Raw genomic sequence first — 21,944 nt, forward strand, 5'->3', positions numbered from 1 at the left:
AGACATCAAAGCAATGGTGGTAAGTGCGCTTCATAACACTCCACTTCATTTTGCAGACCTTATCAGAGAAACACGGAAAGACCCCCTACTGCAAAAGCTCGTGCATTACATACGTGAAGGATGGCCCAGTAATGCAACCTACACAGGGGAATTGTCTCGTTTCTTCGCACGTAAGGATGCTTTATCAACCGTTGATGGTTGTATTTTGTTCGGGGAGAGGGTGGTGATTCCTCGAGTTTTACAACAGCAATGTCTGCAACAAATACACCACGGTCATCCTGGCATACAACGGATGAAAGCATTGGCCAGAAGCTACCTTTATTGGCCATCCTTGGACGCTGACATCACGGAATGGGTCAAAACATGTAACGCGTGCCAAGCAGTTGCACGATCACCCCCTCACTCAAGCCCCGTTCCTTGGCCAAAAGCTGCAGGTCCATGGCAGCGCATTCATGTGGACTATGCTGGTCCACTAGATGGAGATTTCTACCTCATCGTAGTAGATTCGTTCACGAAATGGCCTGAAGTATTTCGAACGAGCAGCACTACATCCGCAGCAACCATCGGCATCTTACGCGGAATATTCGCCCGGTTCGGTGTTCCAACCACTCTAGTATCTGATAACGGTACGCAGTTTACGAGCGAAGATTTTAAGTTTTTTTGCTTCCAGAACGGCATCGAGCACATAACGACGGCACCCTATCATCCGCAGTCTAACGGGCAGGCTGAAAGGTTCGTTGATACTTTCAAGCGGACCGTTAAGAAAATATCAGCCGATGGGAGAACGATGCAAGAGGCGCTGGATGCATTCCTACTGTCCTACCGAAGTACTCCGAGCTCCGTGTTAGAAGGGCTAAAATCACCAGCGGAGATAATGTTTGGCAGACCAATGCGTACAACCTTAGACCTATTACGTCCACCACTCGCAGGAGGGTTAACAGACAGTCCAGTAGCAGCTAAACGCAGGGAATTTCGCCCGTCCGACCTGGTATATGTTAAGTGTTACTCTCGCAACGGTTGGAGTTGGACAGCTGGGACCATTGTTAGCCGCATTGGAAACGTAATGTACAACGTCAGTACAGGCGATAGAAAGACCATAAGAAGCCACGTGAACCAGCTGCGCGAGCGCCGTGAACGTCATCATCATCGTCATCGTGAATCATCGGAGTATGACGGTTTACCGCTAGATATTCTTTTGGATTCCTACCACCTTACTCCGCAACCGACGACATCAACAGCCGAACCATCATCAGCATCGCTACAGCATACTACATCTACACACACGAGCGTATCGTCTGCATCACACCCACAAACGTCAGCAGTCATCGATCCGCGTACGGCCTCAAACGCGGAACCGCTGCATTCAACGAATTCCCCAATTCCGGTACAAGCTCCAACCCGAGAACCACGTCGCTCTTCTAGGCATAGAAGACCGCCCAGTAGGTTCGATCCGTACAGGCGTTTTTAAAAGAGGGGAGATGTTGGGTGCGTACGTGCAGGGTACTCACGCGCCCTCTCTGCGAGATGTTTTCTCTCGTCGGTTGATGGGCACGAGTGTCCTAGCGAGAGATTCGTCCCGATCCGCGATCCCGATTGTTACACGTTACACGATCGGGATGCGAGCGGCAGTCGGGATACAGCTAGCAACGAATGTGGTGTGGTGTCAGTAACAAGGCGGAAATAAATTAAGTTTATTTATTGTACCTTATCTAATTTACGTTGTGTCGTAACACTTATTCGGCCACATATCACACGGCAACGTAAAACTATTCAAAACGACTATTGTTATAAACAAGTGGACAGTTGTTTATTTGACTGGTAAACCATGTATCCCAATTAGATGGAGGTGGTCCCGTGCTACATTCGTAAATAGCGGAACTTGGGGCAAGTGTGCCACCTTAAGCATTTCAAGTTATAACTCACTAAAACGTGTTTTTCAAAAGCCGATTTAAATCTCATAACCATTTTACATCTATTTCCTCACTTATAAATGAGTTTCGCTTGAAAAAAGTGCAAACAAAACAGTTTTTGAAGCGTTTTAAAAAGGGTCCAAAAAGACGTTATTTTTTGGGCTATGGGGCAAGAGTGCCACTCGTATGGGGCAAGACGGCCACCTGGTTAAAATAACCGTATTTCTTAGGTAATTGGAAATTATTACGTTTGTACCACTAGTGTATGTATTCCTACATGTATTTAGTCACCAATGAACCCTTTTTGACCACCAACTGCACCACAATATAGTTTGTTACTGTTCTGTTTTTCTGGCGTGGAATCCGCTCACAATAGCGCACCATTCCGCAGCACGCTACAACAATGTTTACATTTTTGACAGCTCGCGCCTATGAAAGATGGTGGCACACTTGCCCCAAACAGAGATGGCACACTTGCCCCAAAAGTTGTAACTTTTTTGAAATTGAATTTTTAGGTGACAAAAAGAAAGTTTTTTTCAGCTAAACCCACAAAAAATTTCACGTTTTCTCAGCTATACGGTGGTGTAAATATTATCTCGGTTGATTGTTCGCATGATTTTTGAGAGCTTATTTGGTTGGATTAAAAAATTATAATATTCTCCTCAATTTTGAAATTCAATATAAATCAGTTTAAAACAATGGCCAGAATCGATTAATCTATATGAAATTAGGCTCAGAATACCTAGTCATTGAAAAGCAACTAACTGTATACACAATTGATCATTAAACTAAAGTTTTTAAGGAAAAATGCTTGGTGGCACTCTTGCCCCGTATGGCACACTTGCCCCAAATTCCGCTACTAAGAATCGTTAAATATCAAGCTATTTCCAGACGGAGCAGTGTATAAGAGTGCAAGAAATGTTCAAGGGAGGTGACACATTAATCCAATCCAATCCAAAACTCACGAACTCAAACAAAAATCGAAAAAAGGCGGGCGGGCCGTGAACTCGTTCACTCCTCGTCCAGATAACTCTTATTAGATCAGATAGCGGAGCCAAGAGTTTTGCTGCGCTTATTGACAGGTGAAGTAAATGAGTTACTGTCTTCAGTTTCCATTTCTTTCCTTCTTACAGGGTTTTCCAATTGAGTTTAGACTAGCAGCATACTTTTTTTGAATAGTCGCAATAGATTCTTGACTAGCATCCTCTATTTTTGATTACGAGCAATGGATTATTGACTAGGAGCAATTTATTTCAGCAGGTCCCTGCATGACAGCCTAAGAGCGACGGGTTTATAACATCCGGTGTGACAGATCGACTTGAATAATAATCTGTGGATACTATTTAATTTCATCTGCTCATTTGTTTAAATAATTTGTTTTACTGTTATATATCATCCTCAAAGAAAGATATATTTTATATGATAGGTTTTCGATGCTATTGTTTTGATTTTATGAATGCACAATACAACACAAAAGCACTTAACGGCTGAATTGAAATATGCAGTAGTGGACCCATAGACATAACCTAACCAAAAGCTAGATTGCACACGTTTTTCAGAGTAACCATATGTAGTTCTATCGATTTTCGATCGAATATCGGTTTACAATTGAGCACACTAAAACTCAATTTTTCTGACCGAAAATCAAATATTTTTCTAAGTATTCACCGTTCAACAATAAAATTGGAATTTAAAAACTTTGGGAGTGAATAAAAAGTTGTTTTTACCGAAAATTACCGAATTTGCTTTAAATTTCCTACCGATAACCTCTAAAAACAATCTGGTCACTCCGCGCCAGCAACCGGCCTGCTGAAATCGATTGCTCCTAGTCAAAAATCCATTGATCGTAATAAAAAATAGAGGATGCTAGTCAAGAATCTACTGCGACTATTCAAAAAAAGTATGCTGCTAGTCTAACCTCAATTGGAAAACCCTGTATTTGACAATATTGGAGTCTCTCGTCGGCCTCGGCCGTGGTAGTGGGCAGGACGTGGATTTTAGTGTGTAGTGTACCTCCATTGGAAGCTCTTTCGATACTAAGAATTGATGAATGCATTCCTGTTGCCACTTCGAGGTGTTCCGTATGGTTGTGCTGCACATAATCCCTATATTATTATTATTATTATTTATTTAATCTTCAACGGGCCGTATGGCCTAATTAAGATGTAACAGTTCAATTGAGAAAAAAATACATAGCAAAAATAAGATTTACATCGCAATTCACTGCGGCCACGGCAAAAGCCGGAGACGTTCCTTGAAGCACTGAGTTGAGATGTCGAAGTCGAAGCAATCCGAGACAGTGTTGAAGACAGCCGACATGCGGAACATAGGGTCAGACCGACCAGCACTGGAACGGGGTTGAGCGAGCCGTAGAGTTTCTCTAGACCTAAGTGTTCGGGATGGTGCATAGATATCGACTCGATGCAACAAAGGCGATGAGTCGATAGAGCCATTTAGCGATCCAGCGATGAAAGAGCACTGTGCATTGCGTCTTCTAACCGAAAGAGGTTCAAGGCCTAGAAGACGGCACCGCGCAGCATACGGAGGAAGATTATTGCGATCCTGCCAGGGAAGTAGGCGTAGGGCATATCTCGTGAGCTTACGTTGAATCGCCTCAAGTCGAGCAATTGAAGAAGCGGTAGTTGGGCTCCAGACTACGCACGAATATTCCAGAACCGAACGAACGATGCAGTTGTACACAGCTTTGATGCACATGGGGTTGCGGAATTCATTAGTTGTCCGGATAACCACGCCAAGTAATTGATTTCCTCTGGCTACAACGTCATCGATATGCTGTTTAAAGTTCAAACTAGAGTCAAGCAGAACGCCCAGGTCTTTGGCATGATTCTGTCGATTAACTGCAGTGCCGTCCATGAAGTAGGTCCCAGTCACTGGGCTCCTGCATCGACTAAAAGACACACAGTAGCATTTCTCGATGCAGATAGTCAGTCCATTACGCTTGCACCACGAACAGAAAATTTCGATGCAGTCTTGCAGGAATGTACAATCACCTGTGTTGTGAATAGGCGCAAAAATTTTTGCGTCGTCGGCAAACAGACTGATACTGTCGGGAGGTAAAGCCAGGGTAACATCGTTGATAAACAATATGAAGAGAAGCGGGCCAATATTGCTTCCTTGTGGCACACCCGAGCTGCTGACTATTTCTTTGGACATGTGCTTATCAATTTTCACGATGTATGTGCGATTAATTAGGTAAGTTTTAAGCCACTGTACGAGCGAGCTGGGAACTCCTAGCTTGTCGAGTTTAGCGAGAAGAGTTGCGTGCGGAAGAGAGTCGAATGCTGCTTTCAGATCTGTATAAATTGCATCGACTTGAGCTCCGGCATCAATTTGACTAGTGCAATAGGTTACAAATTCAACCAGGTTCGTGGTAGTCGACTTTTTTGGCACGAATCCATGTTGATACGGGCTTAGGTAGCTGCGGCATGCATGTAGCAGATGTTTGTATATCACTAGTTCGAACACCTTGGCAATGGCACACAAAGATGTAATACCCCGGTAGTTGATGGCATCTGTCCTGTCGCCCTTTTTGTAAATAGGAACCATCCAAGATTTCCTCCATGTTTTGGGAAAGTAGCCATTGGCTAGCGATGCATTGAACAATTTTGCAAGGATAGGTGCTACTGTCGTTTGACAGCGTTTCAGCATGGTAGAAGGAATTCCGTCGGGTCCAGGAGCGAAGGAAGGCTTTAGTTGCGCTAGGGCAGATAAAACGATCTCACTGTCGATGAAAGGAGTGCTCATGTTAATTGCGCCAGCCGGAGTGTTGACGAGAGCAGCTTCAATGGTATCGGTATCATTCATGGCCGGTGAAAAGCAATCTGCGAAGCGATCCGCGAAGAGATTGCACATTTCATTAGTGTTGGCACTTGTTGCTCCTTTGTACGTAATGGATTTCGGTGTATGCGTGGATTTTGTTTTGCTGTGGTAGAAGCGCCAAAACGAGAAGCGCCAAAACGTTGGATTTTACTCAAATATCTGCGATATCGAAACCTGTTATAGCTGCAGTATAAAGAGTGCGTGTCAAAGTAGATCGAGCGAGATCTTTGGCAGCGGCGCGTTTGGTAGTGACGATAAGCAGCTCTTTTTACACGTTTGAGTCGTTTGAGTGTGCGGTCCGCCCAGGGGGGGTTAGGTTTAGGACGCTGAACTGGGACGCATACAACAAAGGCTTGTAGCATGAAGGACGAGAATGAACATACTGCTTCGTCAAGTGAAATAAAATTGGAACAATGAAAGCTATTGTTAAACATTGAAATCATGTCGTTCAGTTTCACATAGTCAGCTTTAGCAAAGTTATAACGATAAAATGCGGTTGTTGTCGAGTTTTGTCGAGTCGTCGAATTGCGTCGGGTCGACGAGTTAATACGTATATTGAAGTCAAACGCCGGGTGATAGGAGTCAAGAGGTAAAAGCGGAACAACACTTGGAAAGACAGGCGAACATAATTTAGCTGCAGCATTGTTAGCGTAGAGCAGGTCAAGCATGCGTCCGTGCGAATTATTGATGTGATTAAGTTGCACTAATCCGTTAAATTTAAATCCATCCACAAAGGTGTTGTTGGCCAGTGAGCGCGCAGTTGGTTCATAGTGCGTGATTGATGAGTATGCTGGCGAGGACGAAGGATCAGCTGTGGACCAGCTTATGCTAGGCTGATTGAAATCGCCAATAACAAACAGCAGATCCGAAGGCTTCAGTGTGAGAGTGAAGCCGCTGATACAATCATGTAGAGAGCGAAGAGTCGATATCTCGGAGCTAAGCTGCGGTGGAATGTATACTACCATGATGTACAGATGTGCGTTATTGCAGGTGACGCGCACACAAATATACTCGAGAGAACGATCACGGGAAGGTAATTCTATCGACTCGTATGCGTTAGAAACGGCTAGCAAAACACCACCACCGCGAGAGTTAGAGCCGCTGAGAGAGCGATCACAGCGGTAAACAGAGAAGTTGTTGTTGAAGAGAAGAGCAGATGGAATGTTGTCAACAAGCCAAGTTTCCGTGAGGGCGATAAGGTCGAAGTCAGCCTCCGATACAGCTAGGTGAAATTCTTTTGTTTTAGTGCGCAAACCTCTAACGTTTTGATAATAGCAGCTTAAATACTCAGCGGTAGCGTTGTCATTGTGGTGGTTGGATAAAGCGGGTATACGGTAAGTCAATTGAGCTGCGTTGTCAGAGCATGAGGCTTGGCGTGTTTGTTGCGTTCAATGAGCGGAACTTCGTCTAGTTGAGAAAAAAGCGATCGATTGTAGACTGGTGCAGGTGCGGAGATGAAGCGCGGTGGTTTTTGGGGCGGTCCAGAAACAAGTGTTGAGTTGGGTGCTTCCAAGGTATCATTCACCGGGGGGTGACACTGTTGTGATGATGTTGTTTCAGGACCAGGTGGAGTAGACGTGCGTGCTGCTAAACGGTGGGTCGTTGTTGGTGTGCGTGTGGTGTAGCAGTGATCAGTACTAGTAGCTGGTGTGCGTGTTGTAAAGCGGTTTCGGGTGGCTATAGGAGATGAGGTTTGGTGGTCGTGTTGACGGAATGGAAAAAACTCACGTACACCGATACCGACTGGCCAAGTGGATGGTGTGAGTGCCGCATCTCGAAGGATAGCCGGGACTCTCACTTTGAATCAAAGCCAATTCATGCTGTCCACACTAACCCCTCTTCTCAGCAGGCAATACGCTATAACGTCATCGGTGGCTAAGCGACGCTTTACAGAAGCGACCACTTGTTCCACAGTGACGGCTGTTGATAAGCGGGATAGGCGGATCCAGATCCTATCTGTGAATGGCTCACGAGGTCCAGCTTGAAGCGGTGATGATAACGGATCGGTTCCCACCAGTTCATGAGGTTGTGTAGGTGCCGGCTGGACGGCAATCGTGGTATTGGTGTATGCGTTTGGCGATGACGCGGCACAAAGGATGTTACCGCGGTTGTTTACAATTCTGTTTACACCAGGAGATGCCGAATCCTCGATTACGCGCCTCCGCTTTCTACCCGTAGCCGGTCGAGGATCAGGATTCCGAATGTGAGGCGTGGATGCAGTTTGAAGGAGGGTAAAACCACTGCGAACTTCGGCGACAATAGGCTCAACGAGCTTGCCGATAGCTGCTACAGCTGAGGTGAGGGCGGCTTGGAAACCGACCTGGGCGCCTATTTCTTTTACCGAACGGCAGGGCGGATTTTTAAGAATGTTAGTGCAGCCAATGCAGCTCCAGTGCAGGTCGACATTGGACAATACTGCGTCAATCAGCTCGGGGGACATTTTGCAACAGCCGCGGTGGAACGTAGCGTCACAATATGCACAACTGATGATGCAGCCGGTGGCCTCTAGCGGTTCAGCACACGAGAAGCAAATAGCCGCCATCGCGAAATCACGCGTAATCACAGCACAACACTGCTAAGCCGAGCAGGAAAAAACAGCAGGAAACCACAGTTGTGGTGCAACTAAACAATTCGCCAACACGCAACGATGATGTGAAGCAGTTTAATAGTCCGTAGAATAGGCAACAATGCGATGCGACGCAGAAAACACAAGAAATTTACTGAAAAATCACGGAGCGCGACGAAAGTGCGGCCGAACAGTTAAACGTCAAACGTGAGACTCATACCAGCATTTTTCTTGACCTGGAACCAATCATTTCACTTTTGATATAAATCGAATGAAAAATATCCTCCCGCTGGGCAAAGCGACGAAAGTAATCATGGCCTTCCCGAATTTTCAAATGCCTTCTTTTTCCCTTCTACGCCAAATTTGTTAAACAGCTCGTCGAGCTACCAGTCGCTGGCTCCGCCTCATCCCAATGGAACAAAAGTAGAAAGCTTGGAGCAAAATAATCGTTTTTCTCCCTCTATCCTCTATACCGCCCGCTGCACAAAGCGACGGAAGAAATCATGGCGTTCTGAGAATTTTATCATGCCTTCCTTTTCTCTCCAACGGCAAATTTGTCAAGCAGCTCGTCGAGCTACCCGTCCCTGGCTCCGCCTCATACCCCTCGCCTGAACGCGCTGTCGAAGGTTTAGTTGTGTTGGTGCGTCAGACGGCCAATCGCTGTCAGCCGTCGTCCGTGCTTTTTCCCTCCATAGCGCTATCTCTTTCTCGCGTATGGCCAATGCTCGCGAGCTGTTGTGGCGCTTACAAAAGCCGTTCACAATCATTGCGGTGATGAAGTTGAATTTTCACAAATCAAACCTAAAAAGCGCAATGAGTTCAATCGCTGGAATGTAAAAATGACCAAGGAATCGCTAGCTCACGCTGGGGGGTTTGCTGTGCAACGCGCAGAACCCTAATTCGCATTGACACGTTCAGCCCGGCGCTGATTTTCATCAACATTCCGTTCCGCCGGCATCTAGAACGCAAGCTGATTGTGAAACCGGCATACTGGAAAGTCCACTGGCAGTCCCTGGGGCCTGCCATCGAACTGAACGTGCTAAGCATTAAGCATAACACTAAGCTGTTGATTTCGTTTGTTGTGGATTATATAGATATGCTAAGCATCCTGCGCATGGGTGTGAGTGTGCGTGTGTATGCAAAACTGTCGCCAAATGTAATTTCTTCCGGAATGTTATGATCCATCGGTCAAAGAAAGGAAGGTGTTCATGATAGTTGCGGATTAGGGGAAACGGGGTCCCTAGGCGGAATGACGAGTTGAGGCGCCTCTAAATGGTAACTGATGACAGGGAGGAGGGGGTACTGGCACACAGCTGTTGGGAAATAGAACAGTATACTTATATTGCCGGCGGGGGAAGGGGGGGGGGGCTTCGACCATGGGACCCCTACGATCATCGGTCACCGTCCCTACAATTATTGCCGGCATGAGGGGGGAGTAAATGTGAAAATGTAACTTCATCGCCGCAATGTTTGTTAACGGCTTTTGTAAGCGCCACAACAGCTCGCGAGCATTGACCACACGCGAGAAAGAGATGGCGCTATGGAGGGAAAAAGCACGGACGACGGCTGACAGCGATTGGCCGTCTGACGCACCAACACAACTAAACCTTCGACAGCGCGTTCAGGCGAGGGGTATGAGGCGGAGCCAGGGACGGGTAGCTCGACGAGCTGCTTGACAAATTTGCCGTTGGAGTGAAAAAGAAGGCTTGATAAAATTCTCCGAACGCCATGATTTCTTCTGTCGCTTTGTGCAGCGGGAGCTGACAGACTGAAATTTCAGCCCACGAACGTACAACGGAAAGGGCCCCAATGTTAGATTTTTTTCGACGACATTTTTCACATGTCGTAGTGTTTTCATTAAAATAAGCAACAAAAATTAGTTTTCTGTGAGGTATTTATCAAGCAAAGGCCAAAATTCGCTTATTTGGCTGAGTGAAAAATCGACTTTGTAGAAACCGAAAATTGTATGTGAATACACCTCAAAAAACATAAACACCTTGGTCGCGGTCATACGTTATCATTTAAGTATCGTAGGCGTAAACGTCAGAATAAAACGGCATTCGTGCTCGAGAATCAGAACAGCGCACACCTTCCGATTCTTCTTAATTTCCGTTCCGAAAATTCCGTAATTTTACAACTCAGAAGTGGGATAGGAAGGCATTTTACGCAACAAAATGCCTACAAAAGATGAGTTATTATGCGCCTTGGAAGCTGCTGGTATCGAAGAGCCCCCCTCGGCAACTATTCAACATCTTCGCAACTTGTACCAACAATGTGAACCGGGGACGAAAATTGAGGAAAGATCGTCAAACAGCTCCAGTTCCCAGAACCCACGTATTGATGACGCCGTAGTGACGAACAATAGAAAACACGAGGAGCCAGCCGCCAATTCGGTGAAAGAGAAATTCGTTCCTCCCAAAGATGGCAGCTTGGCTGAAAACGATTCTCATCGATGGGAACTATTTGCACTACGCGAGAAAATCAAGGAAATGGAACAGCGACAAGTGAAAGTGGATAGTGGCAGATTGGTACACCCTGACGAGCTTAAACATCTGATACCAGAATTTTCGGATGGTCTCGGTATCAACCGATGGATTGACACAATCCGCTATAATAGCGAACTATACGAGTGGCAAGATCGAACGACACTTTTGTATGCAGGTAGCCGCTTAACCGGCGCGGCCAATGAGTGGTATAATGGATTTCGTCATACGATTAAAACTTTCGACGAATTTGCTGTTGAAATTAAAAAGGCGTTTCCCGATCGCTGCAATGACGCTGTGATTCACAGCCAACTAGCCGCAGCTTACAAGAAGTCAGGCAATGTGAGTGACGATGCTATTATCACTTAGAGCCATTAGAGGACTATCCCGTGATCCTCTCTACGATAGTCTCGTCACAAAGGACTACAGCAACATATACGATCTGATCGACAACATTAAGCGCGGTGAAACACATTTATTGATGCGCAAAAATATAGAACGCCGCATTCCTTCTGCCCACTACTCAAATGTTCCGAGATTAGTGGCCCCGAGACAGGCGCCAACAGAAACACCTCGTTGTTACAACTGCTCAGATTTTGGACACCATTCATTACAATGTACTAAACCTCGTCGAGCCTTGGGTTCCTGCTTCCGATGCGGCAGTACATCTAACGTCATCCGTAACTGTCCCGACGTAGTTAGACGACAACCAACAGCAGCCGCAGTTCAGAGCAACGAAAATGAGACACCGAATGTAGATGACGCGGATAATGGAAACGTTCTGCAGCTCGATGCCTATCAGGAGGTAAGTGTCGCTTTAAAGAAAACTAAAGTTTGGAGCTCATGGTTTAACATCACATGTCTTTTTGATTCGGGTAGTGCTAAAAGCTTCGTCAATGAAGATATAATTCCAAAAACAAAACTACATACTCCCATACCGAGCGGATTTCGTGGAATAGGGAATAGTAACCTTCAAACACTTGGAAACATTGAATTACAAATACGCTTTCGTAATGAAATCCGTACTCAAACTTTCATTATTTTGCCTAAAAATTACATGTCGTTATCTATGATAGTTGGGAGAGATCTATTATCTGAATTCAAAATCATTCTTGCGCAGTTACGTAAAATTTATAACAAACCCTATATTATGAACTTAAATAAAGATATAAAGAATACAAAACCGGATGTTGTCCAGAGGCTTCAAACTTTGGGTCTGTTGCATAGTTCAATACAGGGCTCCTCGTTGGAGGCGGGTCCAGATTCCGTTTTGTCCGATTCCAAAATTTCTGAAAATTCCATATTAGCGTTAGACCAATCTGAGCATGAGAAATCACTTACCAACGTTTTTATTGAAATGTGTTCGATAGATATGAGCGATGAAACGATGAGCGCGATAAAAATAGGTAAACATTTGTCTAAAGAACAAAGCATTGTCATTAATTCAATCGTGGTTAACAATTACCTAAACTTTCCAGAAGAACAAATCCTACCAGTGTCTCATAAAATGCGGATTAGTTTAACACATGATGTTCCCGTTTTTACAAAACCAAGACGACTCTCATTTGCCGAGAGGGATAAGGTTAAAGAAATAGTGAAAGACCTTTTGAAAAAGAATATAATACGACCTAGCAATTCACCTTACGCCTCGGCACTGGTACTGGTAAGGAAGAAAAACGGAGAGATTCGTAAGTGTGTCGACTATCGACCGCTAAAAAAATTACCATTCGCGATAACTATCCACTCCCTTTAATAGAAACATGCCTCGAGCATTTAGGAAACAAAAAATATTTTACACTACTCGACCTTAAGAGTGGCTTTCATCAAGTGCAAATGCACGAAGACTCAATTCAGTACACGGCTTTCGTCACCCCTGACGGCCAATACGAATATACTCGTTTGCCATTTGGCCTAAAAAATGCCCCAGCTGAATTTCAGCGGTTTATAAATACGATTTTGAGAAAATTTATTGAAAGCGAAAAATTAGTCGTCTATATTGATGATATTCTTATTGCTTCGAAAGACTTTGATGAACATTTTCAATTAGTGGGAGATGTTTTACGTACACTACGTGAAAATGGGCTAGAACTACGCTTAGACAAATGCAAATTTGCAAACAACGAGTTGGATTATTTAGGATATAAAACCAGCCCCTCAGGTATATGTCCTAGTAATCACCATGTTAAAACAATTAAGAATTATCCTATTCCGCAAAATGTAGAACAAGTTCAACAATGCATAGGTTTATTTTTATTCTTCTGTAGATTTGTTCCCAATTTTTCAACTATTGCTAAACCTTTACCCAACCTTTTAAAAACCAAAGCCCCATTCGTATTTGACAACAATTGCAAAAAGGCTTTTGAAACACTAAGAGACAAATTGATCGAAGCTCCAGTACTATCCATATATGACCCAAAGCGTGAAACGGAGCTTCACTGTGATGCAAGCTCTTTAGCATTCGGTTCCGTACTTTTACAAAAACAGGATGATGGTAAATATCACCCTATTTCATATTTCTCAAAGACCACTTCGGCCGATGAAGCTAAGTTACATAGCTATGAGCTCGAAACCTTAGCCGTAATTTGTGCGCTCAAGCGATTTCATGCATATGTACATGGCGTTCCCATCAAGATCGTAACAGATTGCAATTCTTTAGTAGAGACTTTGAAGAATAAAAATGCTTCGGCTAAAATAGCACGATGGTCGCTTTTTCTAGAGAACTACAACTACACGATTCAACATCGTCCCGGAACATCAATGAGCCATGTAAACGCTTTAAGTCGGCTCGAACACTTGGCCGCAATTCACGATGTCGACATAGACTTCCAGATACGTGTCGCTCAAGCTAGGGACCCGCAGATCCAACTGTTGAAAGGAAAGCTATAGAAAACGAGCATTCAAGGATTTCAGTTGCAAGACGGAGTAGTATACAAACTCTCACCTTCAAATAGGTTAAAACTATACGTACCGGCGGAAATGATAAACAATTTGATTCGATCAATTCATGAACAGGAAGGACATCTCGGTGTAGAAAAATGTCTGAATCAAATAGACCAAAACTATTGGTTTCCCAATAGGAAAACAAGGATCACAAATTTCATTAATAACTGTTTAAAGTGCTTACTTTACTCCGCTCCGGTTAAAAACAATAATCGAAATCTGCATAGTATCCCCAAAGAACCCCCTTACCCCTTCGATACAATACTCATTGACCATTTCGGACCACTTCCTACGTCAAAATTGAAGAAAAAATATTTGCTAGTGGTTGTTGACGCATTTACGAAGTTCGTTAAACTATATCCATCTTCTTCTACTAGTACCCGAGAGGTGTGTAACTGCTTAAAACAGTATTTTTCGTATTATAGTCGCCCCAAAAGAATAATAAGTGATCGTGGTACATGTTTCACCTCAGTTGCCTTTTCCAATTTCCTATCGACACGGGGAATCATTCATGTGTTAAATGCAACTGGTTCTCCACAGGCCAATGGCCAAGTGGAAAGGATTAATCGTATAATTCGCCCTATATTAAGTAAATTGTCAAACCACACCGATCATTCAGATTGGGTTCAAACATTATTATCTACCGAATACGCACTTAACAACACTATCCATTCATCTACTCATTATTATTATTTGGTTATGTTATTATTTGGTGTTAACCAACGAGGTCCGACAGTAGATGGCTTAACCGAATATTTAGACGATAAAAATAAAACCTTGCAAGATCTAGAGACAATACGCGCAGAAGCTTCGTATAACATTTTGAAATCGCAACAAACCAATGAAAAACAGCATGCCAAACACCATTGTCCCGCTACGGAGTTCAATGAAGGAGAATTTGTAGTAATCAAAAATATAGATAACACCGCTAATACAAACAAAAAGCTCATCGCCAGATTTAAAGGTCCTTATATAGTACATAAAAGATTACCTAATGATAGATACGTAATACGTGATATAGATGGAATTCAAATGACACAAATACCATACGACGGTATTTTGGAGTCGGACAAGTTGAGGAGATGGATCGTGCCTCTTTCGGGAGACTGATGAACTATGTGTGAAAAGCCACACTTACAAAAAAGAGAATTCTAGTGAAAAGTTGTTAAGGCAAAATTGAGGCCCATTTGCCATCAGGATGGCCGAGCTGTAGAAACCGAAAATTGTATGTGAATACACCTCAAAAAACATAAACACCTTGGTCGCGGTCATACGTTAACATTTAAGTATCGTAGGCGTAAAAGTCAGAATAAAACAGCATTCGTGCTCGAGAATCAGAACAGCGCACACCTTCCGATTCTTCTTAATTTCCGTTCCGAAAATTCCGTAATTTTACAACTTCAAATCAAGCAAACTCTTCTGGGTATGGGTTGACGACAGGTGTTATTCAGTACTTTAGTCAATATTTTCATCAACCAAATTCATACATTTTTTACGATCAAATTACGAAAGAAATCATTATTATCGCAGTAATCCTTGCTATTCATACGAAAACAGCTTCAAAACTAAGTTCCATTGATATTATACATTGTTTTTGTTGTGTCCGCACAAAACAAACATAGTAGACGGTGGTGTACGTTGTACGGCACAAACAGAATATGTGTACATTTATAGCTCTTTGGTATCGTTATACAATAAATACGGATATTAATAGCAACGCACACACACTTGCAATGCGCAGTGGCGGATTTTCCTATAAGCGGACTGAGCGGCTGCGGGGGGCCCCGGCCTAAAGGGGGCCCCGAGCTAAACCTCCACATATTAGTTCCCTTTTTTATTATTTATGCACAAATGGATGGAAAACTAAATCATGTGTGTGGAATGTGTTGATAACGTTTATAGCAATTAAAAGTTGTTACGAGCTTTGTAGATAATTTTTGAAGACCAAAACATATTTTACATACTTTTGCTCTTTTCCATATTAAAAACAATAAATCCTCTCCTGATCTACTGAAGGACGGAAAGACTAAAAATACGTGCAGGATAATCATTGTCGGACGCTTGGATTTCAGGCACATTTTAATTATCTGTGAAACAGGAAATCACACAAGTTTTGTATAGTGGCTTTCACTGCTCATGTACATGAATGAGCAAACAAATGTATTGCAAACTCTGCTCCTAAAATACAAAAGTATAAGAAGTAAAATTCAGATTTTTTGTCAGGTTTTCCAGATAAGCCATTATCTAGATATGCCTAGATCTGTACTGAAATTCGGAAAGTCAGGAGTTTTGATAACTACAGTTTGTCATTTCATTGTTCATTGATTCATTTCAATATAAAAGACTCTTAGCTTAGTAAAACGACCTTATGCATTCTTGTGATGAAAAACTACTACATATAATGAAATGCTTCTTTACACCAAACTAGTATGTGAAGTATAGCTAGTAACACTAGTATAGCTAGTATGTGAATATAGTTTTTATTTTTGCACTACCGGAAACAACGATGATGCACATCCTAAAAATATAAAAAATATGTTAGCTTGATTACACGAAGGCTATAGATGTTATTTGGGCCGGTCTGGTGGTACAGTCGTCAAATCGTACGACGTAATAACATGCCCGTCACGGGTTCAAGTCCCGAATAGTCCGTGCCTCCGTATGTAGGACTGACTATCCTGCTACGGTAACAAAAAGTCACTGAAAACCAAGCCCACTTCACAAGTGGGTACAGGCAGGCCTTGACCGACAACAGTCGTTATACCAATGAAGAAAAAGATAGATGCTATTAAAATAATTAACTAACTGCCATAAAAAAACGACAGAAGAAAATTAATCCCTAACAAAATCAGGATGACATGTTTGGTATTCGTAACAAGATATTAAAAAAAATGCGATATAATTTTCTGGACTTTTAAGGAAACTAGGGGCCCCAATTCTATCCTCCGCTTCGGGCCCCGAGATGGATAAATCCGCCTCTGGCAATGCGGAGAGAGGACGACTGGTCCTTCTCGCGCCGCGATCCTCACTGAGGACGTCACAGGATGACAGCCCTGCTGTCAACGGCGAGCCTCCAGAATAAGGCAGCGGTCTGTCCACAACATTTGTCCACCCACTTTTAATTAGGCCGGTACGGCTTAAGCCGACGCAGCGGTTTTAATGTAATTAAAACCGGCGTGGCAAGCGTACGGATCAAGTGGCGCTGTGTAAAACAGGGGAGAGTGCTGACCGGCCTCCATGCCATACGCTCAAACGGGATGAGCGTTGCAGGCTGCAACAGGGGGCAGCCGATGTGCTGCGCTCGTTCGTTCCGTTGCAGCCGCTGTGGTGTTGTTGTTGTCGGTGTTGTTGGTGTTGTTGTTGTTAGTGCCACTGCAGCTGATGACGCTGCCGCTGTCGTACTTCGTTGCACCGGACGCCGATGATGCTGCTGAGACAGCTCTCTGGATGCTGCTGCCGTTGGGGCGTCGATGTGCGGCTGAGCAGGGGGCGGCCGTGGTGCCGCGCGCGCTTGGACCGCTCAGCCAGTACGGCTGCACAGGGGCGACCGTGATGTCGCTGCCGGTGAACTACTGTGCAGGGCGCACAGGATGATGGTGATGATGATGACGATGCGAGTGCACAGCGGGCGACCGTGATGCCATGCACGACGACTGTGCACTCAGGACACATTTGATGGTGCTGCACAGCGGCGACAGTGGTGTCGCCGTCGAGATGCACCTGTGCAGCTGGAGCGCCGGCGATGAAGGTCCACAGGGGGCAGCCGAAATGCCTCAGCACTGTGCCTTATCGGGCTCCGCGATGATGCTGGTGCAGAAGGGCGGCTGTGGTGCCGCGACGCCGATGCTGCACCAGTGTGTGTCCGATGACGCTGCAGCGGGCGGCGGTGATGCCGAGTGACTACGGTCCAAGGCGGAATGTTCCCTCGCCTTGTCCGGTATAGTGCTGCAGCGGAGTGAGGATCCCTTCGGGGCTTCGCGCAAGCCCAACCGTGCCCATCCTGCGCGATGGCGGTTGCGCGATGGTGGAACCGCGATGGTGGCCTCCGTGCTGCGTCGGTCCTTCGTAGGATCCCCCCCTACGCGAGGAGGATCCCATCCTCGTCGCCACTGTTGTGTCCGCACAAAACAAACATAGTAGACGGTGGTGTACGTTGTACGGCACAAACAGATTATGTGTATATTTATAGCTCTTTGGTATCGTTATACAATAAATACGGATATTAATAGCAACGCACACACACACGCAATGCGGAGAGAGGACGACTGGTCCTTCTCGCGCCGCGATCCTCACTGAGGACGTCACCGGATGACAGCCCTGCTGTCAACGGCGAACCCTCAGGATGAGGCAGCGGTCTGTCCACAACAGTTTTTAAGGCATCTTTGTTTACTACCACCATAGGAACACAATAAGACGACTATAGGAACCATACCACCATTATAGGTACAACGAAGCAGTCACAAAATATGTATTTTTTTCGTAAAATTTATGTATTTCGTGGTAAAAGTGGTTGTGATTGCGAAGCTAAAACATATTCAAACTGTTATGTATTAAGATATTAAGAAATTGTCCTTCCTCACACTTTAAATCCATTAAAATACATCTGTACCTCTACAAATTGCACCACTATTGGTACATTTACCCTAGTAACGTCATTGGTAAATAGAGAAAACAGCAAGGGTCCAAGGTTACTACCCTGTGGCACGCCTGAACAACTCACGAATTCCCTAGATGTCATACATTCAACTTTGACGCGATATCGACGATTGGTGAAGTAAGATTCGAACCACTCCACTAAAGGGGTAGAGAATCCAAGACGAGCAAGCTTCGCCAACAGCAAGCGATGATTCACCCGATCAAAGGCAGCCTTAAGGTCGGTATAGATGACATCCATCTGGGCTCCCGAAGCGAATGCAGCATGGCAGTGAGATACAAACTCCACCAAATTGGTGGTTACACTGCGGCGAGGGAAGAACCCGTGTTGGCGTGTTGATATCAGCGAGCGGCAACAGTTCAAGAGCGAGTTCTGGGCGACGACTTCAAAAACCTTAGCACCTGCAGGCAAAGTAGTAATGCCACGGTAGTTTTCCACTAAGCTTTTATCCCCCTTTTTATGCACAGGAAACATGTAGGACGATTTACATGCTGCTGGAAACATACGCTGATTGAGCGAGAGTGTGAAGATACGAGCCAGAGGTCCGGCCAAACCTTCGCTGCATTTGGCAAGAACTGTGGTTGGAATACCATCAGGTCCAGGGTTGTAGGATGGTTTGACGTTTATGTCACGCACATTAACATCGACAGCGTCGGAGGGCGGAGGGTTTTCTTCTTAAGCTGAACTGAATACGAATCAAAAAACGAGAGTGAAGTTGTCTATTATAGCTTGTGTGCAGCGATGAACCGCAATCTCGATTGTTGTGTTCCACTGTTTTGGTAAAACCGATAGCAGGAAGATTTGTTTCGTTTTAAACGGCGTAATTGACCATTACCCCACGGTGGACCCTGTCGTGGACGTTTTATAGGGCAACAGGCAGATAAATGTTCCGTAAATTTCCGATCGAGTGCATGGTTTACGTCCGGGTTTCCATCAAGGAATGACCAGTCAGAGGATTGCAGTAGATCATTTAGAATCAAAAAGTTTGTGCGACTGTAGTCGAGCATGCCTGATTCTTGATGTGATGTTGTGTGATGTTCTGCTTTGGCTAAGCCGTTCGACAGGCATAGCTCTATAGTCGGATGATAGCAATCAATAGCAACTATGGGGAAGGGTGTTATTGCCGGTGGAGAGCATTGTTGCAGGATATCGTCGCATACAAAGATCAAATCGAGGTAGTTAATCGACGCATTATGAATTTTGTCAATCTGGTACAATCCGTTGCTATTCATACAATGAAGAAGAAGGCGACAGTTGTCCGTGATCCTCGAGCTTTCGTAGTCAACTTGGAGCATAAGTGGATTTGTTTCATCGGGTATCCAATTCAGGTTTGACAAATTGAAGTCCCCGAATAACAAACACATTTCATTAGCTTTACACGCTACGTCGTCAATAGTTGAACAGATTGTGTGAATAATCGACGTGTTATTTGCCATGTCAGGAGGAACATACATTGCGCCGATAACATACGTTTTCTTAATGCTGTAAACCTTTAACCAAAGTTTCTCGACAGTGTCTGATGTAGAACATAAGAGCACTCGCAAATGTGAGGCGATAGCTATGAGAACCCCACCACCTTTGGTTTTCCTACTATTTCTATCATTACGGTCTTTTCTGAAGATGATATAATGGTCCGGAAACTACTGTGACGAGTTAATAGAGGAGTCCAACCATGTTTCAGTGAGGATAATGACTTCGTAATGAGTAGTAGAAACATAATCGAATACCGAATTACATTTTGATATAAAAATAACAAATCGTCAGTATTATTTAAGGAGGCAACCCCTGCATGAATGACATGACCGTCGTGCGTTTGTGTGAGTGTAGAATCTGTACTGTAGCAATAGTGCTGCTGATGTTGCGTAGTGTTGGGTTCACGATCGTTAAGTAGCCTGCACAAGATGCCGTTACTACAGACTGCTTCAGTGGTGGTAAAGTTGTTTGTTGTAGGAGGAACAATCATCAGGTGAGTGCGTAAATTATCAACAAAAGTTGTTTCGGCGTTATTTGGCTCATATGCGGTGTACAGCTGATTAGCGAGCGTGCGAGTCTGCGTGATGTGTGTGAATTGTTTATCGGTGTTGATAAATTGTGGGTTTGCGGTGTGGGTAAGTGCGTGGAGTGTGTGCTGAAAGTATTGTGTGATCCAACAGCTGTGGTGATCGAATGTGGTGATATAACTTAAACTAATATTGACGGCGTTGATAGCACGGCACATGAGTAGGAACGGGTCAGAGGAGCCAAATTGCGTTCTACGCTCGTCGAGGGCCAACATTGCCCGAGTCCGGAGCGGCCTGGCCGGAACGTACAGGTTGATGGCAGCCAGTAGTGACGGAGAGTCAATACGGCCGTCGAGAAGTCCCGTGATGAACGACAGCCTGGCTTTTCGTATTCGCTCACTTAGGGTGTGGAACCCGAGTAGTAAGCACCTAGTCCGGTAATCGAGACTTTGGTTCCATGAGCGAAGTGCAAATCGTGTAATTTTACGCTGGATTGATTCCAATCGAGCTAACGGACGCGCTGCAGTTGGCCACCATACGATATTTGCATATTCCATCATCATAAACATAAACATAAACATAAACATAAACATAAACATAAACATAAACATAAACATAAACATAAACATAAACATAAACATAAACATAAACATAAACATAAACATAAACATAAACATAAACATAAACATAAACATAAACATAAACATAAACATAAACATAAACATAAACATAAACATAAACATAAACATAAACATAAACATAAACATAAACATAAACATAAACATAAACATAAACATAAACATAAACATAAACATAAACATAAACATAAACATAAACATAAACATAAACATAAACATAAACATAAACATAAACATAAACATAAACATAAACATAAACATAACAAAACATAAACATAAACATAAACATAAACATAAACATAAACATAAACATAAACATAAACATAAACATAAACATAACATAAACATAAACATAAACATAAACATAAACATAAACATAAACATAAACATAAACATAAACATAAACATAAACATAAACATAAACATAAACATAAACATAAACATAAACATAAACATAAACATAAACATAAACATAAACATAAACATAAACATAAACATAAACATAAACATAAACATAAACATAAACATAAACATAAACATAAACATAAACATAAACATAAACATAAACATAAACATAAACATAAACATAAACATAAACATAAACATAAACATAAACATAAACATAAACATAAACATAAACATAAACATAAACATAAACATAAACATAAACATAAACATAAACATAAACATAAACATACATAAACATAAACATAAACATAAACATAAACATAAACATAAACATAAACATAAACATAAACATAAACATAAACATAAACATAAACATAAACATAAACATAAACATAAACATAAACATAAACATAAACATAAACATAAACATAAACATAAACATAAACATAAACAAAAACATAAACATAAACATAAACATAAACATAAACATAAACATAAACATAAA

At 43.3% G+C, this 21,944-nt stretch overlaps 2 protein-coding genes across 3 annotated transcripts in view; one reads left to right on the top strand and one right to left on the bottom strand.

Moving 5' to 3' along the window:
* The window catches only part of LOC121600935 (probable serine/threonine-protein kinase DDB_G0282963), a 92,805-nt gene that overhangs the window by 40,176 nt on the left and 30,685 nt on the right, over positions 1-21,944 (bottom strand). The gene's annotated exons all lie outside the window — the stretch shown is intronic.
* Positions 10,409-11,692, top strand: LOC121600938. The gene is made up of 2 exons (XM_041929717.1): positions 10,409-11,604; positions 11,679-11,692. Exons 1-2 carry the CDS (start codon positions 11,152-11,154, stop codon positions 11,682-11,684), a joined length of 459 nt encoding a protein of 152 aa, XP_041785651.1. The 5' UTR covers positions 10,409-11,151; the 3' UTR covers positions 11,685-11,692.

This window comes from Anopheles merus, unplaced genomic scaffold, assembly GCF_017562075.2.
Source record: "Anopheles merus strain MAF unplaced genomic scaffold, AmerM5.1 LNR4000012, whole genome shotgun sequence".
NCBI classification, from domain to species: Eukaryota; Metazoa; Arthropoda; class Insecta; order Diptera; family Culicidae; genus Anopheles; species Anopheles merus.

Excerpts from the sequence above, each read along its gene's own strand:
- LOC121600938 (XM_041929717.1), top strand. The coding sequence starts at position 11,152 with ATGCTATTATCACTTAGAGCCATTAGAGGACTATCCCGTGATCCTCTC.